The sequence below is a fragment of the Montipora capricornis genome, chromosome 14 (genome assembly GCF_036669925.1).
Source record: "Montipora capricornis isolate CH-2021 chromosome 14, ASM3666992v2, whole genome shotgun sequence".
Lineage (NCBI taxonomy): Eukaryota > Metazoa > Cnidaria > Anthozoa > Scleractinia > Acroporidae > Montipora > Montipora capricornis.
Window position 1 is genome coordinate 9,819,554 of NC_090896.1, and position 12,791 is coordinate 9,832,344.

A 12,791-nucleotide genomic window follows, 5' to 3' on the forward strand; every position below is an offset into this window, starting at 1 on the left:
AGTTGACTGAGTGTCTAGCTGTCATGCTGGAGGTTGCGGGTTTGAACCCCGGCTGGATCACCTAAGATCTTAAAATAACTGAGGAAAAAGTGCTGCCTTTGTAATTTTATCTGCAAATGGTTAGACTTTCAAGTCTTCTCGGATAAGGACTATAAACCCTAGGCCCTGTCTCACAAATATTTTCTACGTTCACAAGTTCCCCGTGGGATGTTAAAGTTCCCACACATTATTCCAGAAGACCGGCTGTCCTGTCCTCTCAGCAGAAGTGGCCGGCTTGGCAGTGATGTCCGTCTCTAAAAACGCTTATAGTGTATGAGACTCCTCTAAGCAGAAACAGCCATAAGTCAAAAATGGACTTTGCCGAGTGCAAGAACATGTAGATGTAGATAGAAGACGGTTGCCAAATGCGCGATCCATTGTGGCAAAAAGCAAGCAAAACCAAAAAGAAATCGAACTTTTGCGAAGCAGTGCTTTAAGCTGGGACCGTTTTGGTCGCCATGCCTAGTAGAAAAGAAATTGGCGACCTATTTCCTGGCCATTTGATTTGTTTCAATTTACATCGAGACATAATAAAAACTTTCGACCACAAATTAAAACTGTTTAGTGTCTTCTTTTTTCGTAATTTCTGGCTCTTTAAAGACTTAATTAAAACGTGTCGTTCCTCACCAATTCACTAGGCATCGTGAAATCTTGCAGCGGCCTTTTTTGATACAAAAGGAAGAGAGGCAACTGGGACCAGCAGACTACGGTACAGTGTAGGTATGACTTTTCAACGTTTTACCAGTTTGGTGTGAATTACGTCGGTCATAAATGCCATGTAAGCTGGAAAGTTAAGTCCAGTCCTTTTTATCACGCGCAAAAACTCAGTGAGGGTCTTGTCTATGGTATTTTGTGCTCGGAATACAAAAAATTCAATGGAAAATTTTGGCGGCAAGCGCGGCGCTCTGCAGGCCTTTGGTTATTTTTTTTCCCGCTTAACTGTCAAGTGGAGACATTTTTAGGCAGTCTCACAAACAGAAGGGGCGATTCAGATGTACTGTTTTTGTTTGACCTCGCTAAATATTTTCAATGATCAACAATGCAGCTTAAGCTTATTGTTTATTACTGGCAGATTTCCATGGACAATATATCTAACTCAACGCGGAAATTTTTTCAGTTTTGTGATGATATAGGTTGTTAAGTGTTTGTAAACTGAATTTTCAGTGAAAAATGTTTCTCACCGAGCGCACTGAAACGATAACAAATGAGCAAGTACATAATCCGAGGTAAAAATTGTAAAATAAACTAAACATTTGATGGTTAGAAACAAATATTCTTTATAAAAAACGAAAAGGTTGAAAAACTGAGCAATTAGAGGCTTCTGTTCCCACAGATCGGCAAACAATCTTGTCACATGACATCCCAACAGTCTTCTTGAGTTTGATGGTTAATTGTGCGTAATTGACTGGTACATATCCTAGCGTGTAAACGGAGTTAACAATGGCATCGATCCAACAACGCAATCTTTTCAACTGCGTTGGAAGTCTATAAAATGGATTTCTCTTTTTTGAGGGCGCAGCGATGGAGCAGTGGTGAGAGCACTCGCCTCCCACCAATGTGCCCCGGGTTCGATTCCCAGACTCAGAGTAATATGTGGGTTGAGTTTCTTGGTTCTCTGCTCTGCACCGAGAGGCTTTCTCCGGATACTCCGGTTTCCCCTCTCCTCAAAAACCACCATTTGATTTCATTTGCGTTAACTTGTTAATTTTAATTTACAGTGTCTCCGAATAGTGCTCTACGGCGCTAGAAGATTAGACACTTAAATAAAGTTCCTTTCCTTTCCTTTTTACACTTCAAAAGCCTGTGTGGCTCATTTGGAGCCTCCCTAAAAATATTTATCTGTTCCGATTTATCAGGGAAACTTTGGTCGCCTAGAAAGTTTTAGGGACCGGCGTTTGCCTCATCCGCATAGTTTTAGCTATCTTCATAGTTTTTGTCAAAGGTTCAAGGACACGGAACATTTTTGGGGACGTTTTTTTCTTTATATAAGCTATTTAAACAAGTAACAAGCAACAATATTCAAAATACCATTTCTGCAGGATTAAATATTTCCTTTCCTTAAGGGCAATGAAGGGCAATGAAGTTTTTCACCACACCTTTTACATGGCTTCTGATAGGATGCGGTTAAAAAATTAAAGATTGAGCGGAAATTTTTGGCCATATTATGCGGAAACATGCGTTGATTATGCGGAAATCACACCGGATTATGCGGAAACTTAAACAAGTTATAAAACTAATAATTAGGCCCGTCCAATGTATTTACATGCTTACGGTAAATCCGTGATCGAAATTGCAACCAATACAATCGTATTTGTGACTGAATTTTTGCCCTTTGTGATTAAAATACATGGAGGAGTTACCAATTTGCGACCAGCTTTCACCGTTGAAATAAAAGGGTTAGCAGTTGGGATTTTGCCGCAACTTTTGGTAAAATAAATAAAGCGATAAAAAATTATTTTGTTTCTCATCATGAATTTTGTTTCAATTTGGAGATAATGGAGCAAAATTGTAATACCTTTGGAGCGCGATCCATTCCCTCGATCATTGACTTAAGGTGCGTTTGATTCACCGTATTCCGGAATAAGAATACGTGAAGTGATGAATTCAAAACGGTATGTCTGGCGTTTTGAAGCAACAAGGATAATAAAGATATGTTTAAAATAGCATTTTAGCAGGTGTTTGACATTTTTAATGTGAATCTCCGTAAAAACGAAGGATTTCTAACTTGTATTCCATGTAATCCTATTCCGGAATACGGTCAATCGAACGCGCCCTTAGTTTCTTATCAGTTACGTCATTTGCTGAAGTGTAACTGTTTCTCGTCCAATGGAAAGCATTGTAGGAACAAAAACTAGTGTCCAGGCTCATTGGCGAAAAAATGCTCGGAAACTGCTCACGATCTTACGAACTTTCATCTTGCGAACGAAATGGTGTGTTTTCTTCAATGTTCAGGAAAATAAGCGTTTCAAAACAGTCAATTTCTTCGGCTTTTATGTTTTTGAGGATGTTAAGGAGCTGCTTTATCACTAATATCAGGTATGTCTTCTGTTTTTTGCGGAAAATATCGGAATTATGCGGAAGATGTGGATTTCAGTGAATTATGCGGATCCGCATCGCCTCATCCTGTCAGATGCCATGCTTTTAGTTCAGAAGCACTGCCTTGATTCATTTTCGGCAGTTGTCAGTAGCATGAATTGACATTTGCGACGTTTGTTTATTACAAAGAATGATTGTCATCAATGCGTACCAAATGCAACAACGTATGAAATCATGAAGTTTCTCTCTAAAGATATATTGTTTAAACGATGTCTTGAGTGAAGATCTCATCCTTACATCGGAAACATGACAGCACTGAATGCTATTCTTTTTCAGTGATGTCACTTCCTTGATAAAACGTTACCCTCTTTATATGATGCAGGTCAACCATAGCTTTGGTCTTTGACTCTCTCTGGTTTACTCTTCATTTCTTATCGATTTCCTTATCTTTTGCACGTTTTTGCTCAGGGGGGGGGGGGGGGGAAGCAACTTTCCATACATTCTCTTAAATGAAATCCAAACGATGTTCTCACAACTTGCAAAGCAATCATGGAGGCATCAGTCAGCGGATTCGTGTATTGCGCACGAGCAGAATTTGTCATCCCGAAATGTAAACAAAACAAGAAACATGGCGGCCGATGTCGGTGCGAAATGTGGTGGCTTTTTTTAGTTTATTTAACGATTTTTTTTTATTTCGAAGCCCTTCAATTTGGAAAATTTACTTCTTGGTGGACGTCGGTTTTAACGCACAGTGGTTTCTCTGAGATCAAGGTAAGGCAACATTTTGTAAATGTGTATGACTTCGCGTTAAAAAAGCCTCTTGAGCTAGTAAGCTTAAGATTATTGGCGAGGTGATAAAACAGGTTGGTGAGCAAACAGTAATTATCCCCGCTGTATAGTAACTCGCAATTTTTCAAGTTTTTTCAATTTTTTTGTCTTTGTAAAAAATGTCAATCGGGCGTTCGATTTATGGTATTTGTAGTAGAAACACTTAATACTCAGAGATAGACATTCCTTTGCATGTGTTATTTGATAACTAAACCTACGTTTTACTTTGTAATTTTTTCCAGCTAGCATTTATTACCGCCTATAAAAAGAAATTCGTTCGCGAAAAGAGAATATTGTGAAAACCAGCTTTCATTGAGGAAGAGTTCTTTTGCTTGCATTGTTTGTTTTACTTCAATTGCATTACTTGTCTTTGAGGATTTTTATTGATACTCCTGGGGCGAGATTCCTACATAAGAGCGATGGAGTGCTCATCAGAATTTTTAAAACAAAGCCTTAAAACGAATTAGAATAGTCTTTCCAACAAACTTTTGTTTGGCTTTATATAGTCGTTTTAGCCAGAAAGTTACTAAGGTAAACTCTATATATGATCAGGTTAGTTTTTGTTGTTTGTTATTTTTTTAATTTTTTTGCCACACCACAGACGTAATACAAAGATAAGGAATAAAGAAAAAGAGAGAAGAAAGAAAATTATATAGAGAAGAGACGAGAAAAAAGAGTTTTAAACATTGTAAGTGGTTCAGAGTCATGGATTTTAATTGTGTTTCGGTCAAGGCAGAATGGAGCACACCTGTCACTTTTTCTAGGATTCCCCCTGCCCTCCCTTTGATTCTGGTTATAAAATTTTTCTTTGCTCCACTTTGTGATGACACTGAGACAACAAAAAATGAGAATTAAATTGGTTGAATTAAAAGTTTTCTAATCAAGGTTTTTTTTTTGAAAAAACAAAAACAAAAACAATTACATGTCTGGAGCAAATATACACAGTTTTAATTTAAGCAATTTCCATTTCTTTCTTGGTGAAGTCAGTCCTCTTTCATCTAAAAGGCTTTCCTGCCATGTTCTCAGTCATTCTGTCTTCCACTGCATCCACAGTGCCAGTTTCAGCAAGCAAAATTTGTCTATCATTGACATTGTGTTTTTCATTTCTTACAGGAGAAAATAACAGTTGGATTGTTCTATCACCACTGATTGCAATTTTCCAGCTGGGAGGGAGTTTTGTTATCAATAAAGAGTATAAATGGGGCATGTCAGGACGATGACATGCCATTATGGGGAGGACATTTCATTAAGGGTTGATCACTGAGTGTTAGCTTGTTGCGCACGAAAATGTTTGAGGCCTTGACTGCAAAAACAAATAAACAAATAAAATTCTTGTTTCTGGTCATTGACTGGACATCACTAGTAGAACTCACATTGTCTCCATTGTTGCATGTAACATGAAATGTACTGTTCAAGAAGTTGGACATGTGGTGTGAACAGCCATATGGCTGGACACACTTGATGTTTACCTGACATGAACAGCACGGAATATATGCTATTTCACCCGTCTCATAATTCATGTGGTTGTCTCCATCCCAACTATAATGTTCAAAACACACATGCTCGGGTTGGCTTCATAACTTCCCCTACAGGCAGTTAAGGGGTAACTGCCTGCATCATTGATAGAAAATGGGAAGGTATGTTGATAGTGGTAGTGGAATTCCTGTATATACAAATGAATTCCTGGAATTTCAATTTGCAGGGTCCAAAGGAGATCCTTATGGTCCAATCTGAGGTCACTCTTCTTTCTCAAGTTTTCTACCAAATAATCAATTTTTAGTTATCCCTCTTCAAGCTGAACATTTGCAGTTCATGAGATAGCTAGCAGGTGTATGCTTCAATCGCTGGAGTTAGGGTCACCAAGATGACAGATAGGCTTGGTAGACCCTTGGTAAAATACTTGTTCCGGAATTTGATGTTACAATTAGTTCCAAGAGACACTGCACGTTCCCAGCTGAAAGGATTGCAGCTGACATTCAATATAGGACAGCCACTTTCAGACTCCTCAAATTCTCTGACATAATTCATCTTGAAATTCTATCTTTTGTTTATCAGTGGCACCATAAACTAAGCCCTTCTAGTTTTGGTAATTTTTTTAACCCGGTATCTTCTATTCATTCATATAATACACGTCAATCACAGATTGATAATCTGTTTGTTTCATCTGTTCATACCACTCAATGCGGTATTCGTTCTCTCAGTTACACTGGTCCAAAACTTTGAATTCTTTATCCATTGATGTTAAGAAAAACAAGCTTTTTTCCAATTTTCGTCAATATATCAAAAATTCTGTGATTGGTGGTTATAATACTATTATTGATTCCTAATGTTTTACAATTATGTAATCTTTAACTGCTATTTAATTAATAAAGTAATACTTTTTGTCTAAAACAATTCTTTTGCATCTCTTTTCCTTGACTCATTCATGTCTTGTTTTGGGTCACCTACTTGGTTAGTTCAATGAACGAACCTACAATTGTAAAATTTCTTTTTCTTGGCAATCCCTTGATGTTATATTTTAAGCACTAATTTCTATTAATTATTATTTCTGTCTGAGCATAAATAAAAATTGACTTGACTAGGACAAATTCAAGAATGGAAAGTAGCACTTTTGGTGGGTCGAATGAAATAACATTTTTTTTAAATATTCTTTCCTTCAGATCTCCCCAACCCAAAACATCCGGCTGATATACAGGAAAGTTTCCAAAAGCAGTTTTTCGTATTTCGGCGAGAAGAACACGTTACCAGTAGATATTGTGTTGAATGAAATTAAACGTGGTTGGTTCGACGATGTTTGTCGTGATGTTTTGGAGCCATCGAACAACAGGAAGAGGTCCTTAGGTGAAAAAATTACACTGATTACCGTCTGAATCCTAAAACTCGGATATCCGACGATGCATCGGAAACAACTTGAAATATTTGGGTTCCCCTGAATAAACGGATTTATGTCGAGCAAACTAGCTACGCGGACTACGCATTCAACTCGTACTCGCAAATTATTTGTGTGAGTTGTGCCTCGACGGGAAGCTTCACAGCCATTAGGGAACGAGTCAGCTATGAACGTTTTCTCAACTTCACTTCGTGATAATAGCACCAACAATAAAGCCAACAGACACATAGTTTTTACAGAGATCGCCATCTTTTTAACATTCGAAAACACCTGAAAGCAGGCCTGCTATGACAGTCGCCTGCTATCACAAAGAGCCCGCTTAAAAATACCCCGCTGACCAAGATTACCGCTTAGCAAGTTGTGAGAACATCGTTTCTCGGTCCCAGGCCTTTTTTCTATCCCCCCCCCCCCCTGTTTTTGCTTAATTGTGTATAAACAGTTTCTAAACTATCTTTGGCTCAATATGGTCAGCGGTTTCCCCTCTTCATTTAACATGGCACAATATGCATCAGAAAATTGAAAACGTTAACATTCTTTTTTTTTTTTGAAAAATGGCAACCAAAATTGTATTTCAGAAGTGAAGGTCCCCTAAAGGCGACTTACAAAAAAACGTTTCTTGGAGCACTGTGAAGTACATTTGTTTTACATTGTGAGTATGTTGCTCCACAGCAATTATTAACAGGTATAATAATTTTTGTCTCACCTGAATTGCCATCATCACTGCACCTTTCCGCCCATGATTTGAAAAGCTCCAATCTCTTCTTACTTGACAGCAAGGCATTGACAAATGACACAATCAAGGCATTGTCATGAAATTCACCAGGTGTGCTGAAAAACTCTGACTCCAAGGAAATGTCTATAGCAAACTCGTAGTTTGCACTGTCACTGGTAAACATCATAAACGCTTTAACATAGTCAGCTTCTACAAATCCTGCAATTTTTTTCACTTTTGACATAAAGTGCTCGCAAAACTGCTCCCTTGCATTCCCGTATGATTCAATAAAACGTTCATCGTCCTTTATGCTGTCAGCATACTTTTTCAGCAGTGGATGAATGTCATACATCAACTCCTTTTGTTCTCTGTTCACAACAAAAATGATGGCACTGGTTTCTAAACCTTCAAGCTGTGCCACAGCTTCTGGCAGGCTAATGCCAAGAACCTGTGCTGCAGTGAATGCAGAGAATGGGCCACAAAACAAAGAAAGTGAAACTGCTGATTCTTTTAAGCACTCAGAGGGTAATGTGTTGAACATTTCATGGATCACACATTTTTCACCATGACCAACTCCTTCCTCATAACCATAAGCTTTTTCTTTGGCATCTTCCTTGCGTTTGGACTTCGGTGAATCCCCTTTCTCTTCAGAATCCCGAATAGATTTCTCAATTTCATTGATCAGGTCTCTGGGAAGTTTTCTTTCTTGTTTCAAAATTGCTGCTAACCCTTTCAAGAGGAGAGGTTTCCCATTACAGGCACCAAGCAACTTCTCTTTTTGCACCACGTTTATGTCAATGGTCTTCTCAGGAAGAAGGATCTTTTCGGAAAAATTATCTCTGAGAGGTTGCAGTTCATAATCTTCTACCTTGTTGGCCTCATTCAATGGCGTCCTTGACGTCAAAAGTATCCTTAAAGCTCTTGCCTTCCGATCTTTATCATATCCTATAAGCTTTTCTAAGAACAGCATGAATGACATCTTTAAATTCCTACCTTCCTTTCCCTTCCCCAAAGTAAACTGTTCAACGTTGTCAAGAAGAAAAAGCACGGGCAACCCCTCGCTTTCTTCAAAAGCTTTCTCAAAGATTTTTTCCACCACAAAACTCATGTCTACGTGTCCCTCACGCACAGTAAGGCCAAGCTTGTTCATGAGGTTACGATAAATTGCTCTCATATCTTTTGCTTCTCTTAGATCAAAAATATAAGATTTTCGCCATTCTGAGCAAATCGTTTGAGCTAGGGTTGTCTTTCCAACTCCTCCCGGACCGTGCAAGTTAACAACGGATGATTGTCCTGCTTCAAGTGTTGCTGTGATCCTCTTAAGATCGTCGTTCCTCCCATATAGTTGTTTCTGCAGATCATACAGACGCGGAAGGGAGGCTATAAAGCTTTCAATACTCTCACTGATTTCCTCTTTGTTGCTCGAAATTGAAGCTACAAAATCTTTGATTAGTGTCAGCTTGCTATTCGAGACATAACCAAACTTTTGTAGAAGTCCAAAACATGACAACAGGTCTTCGTTTTGAAGAGAGTAAAATTGTTCTCCATAAATCCTCTTTGACGACTTTACAACCTCCGCTGATTCTAGTGGAGAAAACTTGGTGGAGATGTCTCGAAAGAGATGGTTTAACTCAGAGGAACTATCAACAACTAAGGACGCCATCTTTAAATTAGCAGCTGACCAAATACCGTGGCGCAAGGCGGAAGTTCCTTTCCTAGTCACGAAAGCAAAGCGAAGTCACGCGAGGAAAGTCACGGAAGCAAAGTGCAAAAGTTTACCGGCAAAATGTTTTCCAGCTGCGTAAACAATTAAATACGCAATAAAAGGGTTGGAACAATAAGGGAAAAATAAGGATGTAAGATTTATTTATTGATACATTCATGTCTTTGAACATTTCCTCTTTATTTGTCACTGAGACGAGTTCGTGAATTCAATGCTAATTCATAAATTAGTCCTGCAATGAATAATACGTGGTCGCGTGGATACGAATTTTATGTTCGAGTGTTAACAATAACTCTTGGGGGTGAGCGAAATGATAGAGTAAGGATGTTATATTATCAACGCGAGAGGTGAAGATTCTTCTAACATTCTGTTTATTACGTAACCATCAAATTCATTTGTGGAAGCCGGCACGCCAGTTTTGTGTTGATAATCACAAGATTTCGAGTGCAATTTGGTCACAAATTTCAGCCCGTAGGGATAGTCCAAACAAGCGAATTGAAACAGATTACAATTTTTGCCACATTCAATTTCTTCCTAAGTCATTCGCCTCCCATAGTGGGAGCGAAGCCCAGGTAAAAAAGGAAGACAACCTATGCAAGGCCTCTAGCATTACTTTCTTAGTCTGAGATTCGGAACTTGAGAAGGCAAGGTCACGGACAGTTGGGGAGCTTAAGCAACGACAACGACGAAGGCAACAAGAACGTCACAAATTTGCATATTTAGTGGGCAAAAGCCATTGCTTTGCACCCAATGGATGTGAGTTTTCCACTTCTGTCCATTTCTTTGCCGTCGTCAGCAAAACAACAACGTGAAATAGCAAAATTTGAGGTGTCACTAAAAACGTCAGTACTTGAGGAGGATAAATTTTAATTTTCTCCCCTAAATTAAGTGCCGTTCAGACGAGTGTCATTATTGAGGAACTACCAAACCCTTGTAATATTAAAAAGGTTGAAATAGGCTCGAGGTAATTACAATAACGCGAATTTATATTTTGAGATGACGTGACTAAGCGGTTGTAGCCATTGCTCTCAAATTTAGGCTCATTGGCTCAGCAAGAAAGGAAGTTCCCCCTCCACATCATCGCAAGCACGTTGTTCTTGCTTAAAACCCACTGACTCCTGGGGTTCCCCATTGACGAGTAAAATCGTCTGGCGTTAGGCAGAGTAAAATTATACTAAGTATGGCCGGTTTAGGCCGGTTTAGGGGTGAAAGGGATATATATTATATAATTATATAAATTATATAAATATTAAATTAATTAGGCCCTATTAACGCTCGCCATATTATCCACGTGAAGGTGCAGTGGCTCTCCAGGCCCCGAATCTCCTGGACTACGACATTACTCCTAAAGGCATTGCACAGGTGTATTCCGCTTTTACAGACATTCAAAACTTCCCGATTTGATGTGTTGCCTCCCGCTCTCCTGATTTTTATCATATTCTCCCGATTTATCACGAAATTCTGAAAACAAGCGAAAAATTGCTTAGATCTTAAGTATCATTTTGTGATCTGAGTGTAAAATGTTACGTATTACACTTTTCCTTGTCCTATGTCTCGCCAAGTATCTCCATTGAACATCCCGTGCTGAGCAGACTTACTCCATTTAGCAGCTCCAAAACGGACAAGAATGGCCGAGACTCCAGAGGTAAAAATAAAAACCTTATAGAATACTATAAAATAGATGTCAAACTGAAGGAAATGCCTCTAGAGAGAAACTAAATTTGCAAAATTTCCTGGGGGGGGGGGGGGAGGGGGAATACGCCCAGACCCCTTTACTTCCTATGTTCCTTCAAAAGGGGTTGGCATGTCCACTTTCATTTGGGTTCTGCTTCCACTGCGGGTAAGATACTCGGCACTGACTCACCTTTGAGCTCTCTAAAAAATCAGATACGACACTGATTTCACCACTCTCCAATGACCTGGCTGCATGGGGGACAGTGTCACTTCCAACACATCGGTTCCAACTAGGAACATGAGCTTTCTCCTCTAGCATATACCAGATCACCGACGATGCAGTACTGACCTAACAGGACCACACAACGTGCGTGATACACTTCTTTATAATGGAGAAGGTGCATGCATAGTCATGTTATCTTCCACCTTTGCTCAAGCTTCTTCAAGAAAGATCGACAGAAACGAAATTCTTGAAACTCTGCACTCAACATTCCATGCATTTATAAGTTCTTTCAAAGAAAACCAAAGCACTCTTCCGGGCACAGGAGAGACTTTTTTTCTGCGTGGGAGGAAAGTATATTCGTTTGTACCCGCTGCCACTCAGTTTTCTTCCGCTTGAAACTTTTTTTAGATTGTTTTTGATTTTCTTTTTCTTTGTCGTTTTTCCATTCGACAGACCGACCCAAAATTAGGGAAAAAAGGGGGGATAGCCTAAGATCGATTCAACACTAACTTCTGCTGCTTAAGGTAATTTTATGGATTAACAGTGATTTGGAGCCGAATGTTATAGTCTTGTGCACTATATTGCAGACGTCAATTTAAAAATTCAGCATTCCCCTTCCTGTGGATGTAGATTCTTACGCCTGACGCCTCAATTCCAATTCCTTGTTCTTTCTGTAACCGTAAAAGCAATAATCTTTTCTCCCCTAAAATCTTCGCCTACGAACGCCTCAATTCCAAAGAATGATCTCAGAGATTTTTTTCGTTGTCAACTCCCGGTCCGGCCATTTTCCAGCTGCAACCTTGAAACGGTTTAATTTGGCGTAGGATTTGCCTTACTGTCATTAAGTAAACCTTGACGAAAATTCCCCAGAGCATATTACTCTGGATGACGAGTCCAAAATTAGTGGTACGTAATAAAGCAATAATGATTTCCGGGGGCATTTCGAATTACATTGACGCTTGTTCCTCAAATCATGCTTGACGTCACGATTTCTGCGTACATCATGGAATAAAAATGGCCGTCATGCCAACGTGTAGCAAAACATTGTACAAACGTTTCGAAATTATACTCGGTCGCATTGGACTGCCTTGAGAATAGCTAATGTGAATGCATGATAATTCTTTATAACAAGAGTCAATTTTTAACCGAATTGGCCTTGTCCCCATCAGCGTCAGAAAAGTGTGAAGTGAATTGAAATGAGTGAAGTGAAGTGGAGCTATTAGTCTCCCCCGTCGGGGCCCAGACTGCTTGTTACGCAGTTTACAATAGGCCATTTCCGAGTTTGTGCCTGCCTCCTCTTCAAAGCGAGTCTAAGTGCAATGTTTTTGTTATGAAAATTATGTTTCATTCATCTGTAAAGTAGACCTAATACATGAATCGCGAATCTCAAATGGCGCACGGCATTGTGGGAAAGTACAAAGTACAATCGGGCATAAACGTTCATGTGGCCTTCAGAATATTGTGTCCAGTGAACGAAAGCAGTTGTTCTTCTTTGTCTTTCTACAAGGCATTGATTTTGGGAACCTTTCGAGGTAAGAAAGTTGTGATTTGTCATCCTGAGGGTTGATTGTGGTCATTTTGTGAAATCTGTAGTCGCAATCGCTATTTATAAACGTAAGCGGCATATTTCAAAATGTCGGCTCGTCTCTGGTTGTATTTTACACTG

At 39.2% G+C, this 12,791-nt stretch overlaps 1 protein-coding gene and 1 long non-coding RNA gene across 2 annotated transcripts in view; one reads left to right on the forward strand and one right to left on the reverse strand.

Annotated features, from left to right (window-relative positions):
* Positions 1 to 9,168, reverse strand: part of LOC138031351 (uncharacterized) — a 19,827-nt gene extending 10,659 nt beyond the window's left edge. The window contains exon 1 of the mRNA XM_068879056.1: positions 7,497 to 9,168. Coding sequence (XP_068735157.1) covers positions 7,497 to 9,168 — 1,672 coding nt within the window. The remainder of the gene's footprint in view (positions 1 to 7,496) is intronic.
* LOC138033728 (uncharacterized) lies at positions 3,612 to 5,397 on the forward strand. Its single transcript, XR_011128656.1, has 3 exons — positions 3,612 to 3,846; positions 4,505 to 4,591; positions 5,017 to 5,397. It is a non-coding gene; the product is annotated as an uncharacterized lncRNA (long non-coding RNA).
* Positions 9,169 to 12,791: the final 3,623 nt, after the last annotated feature.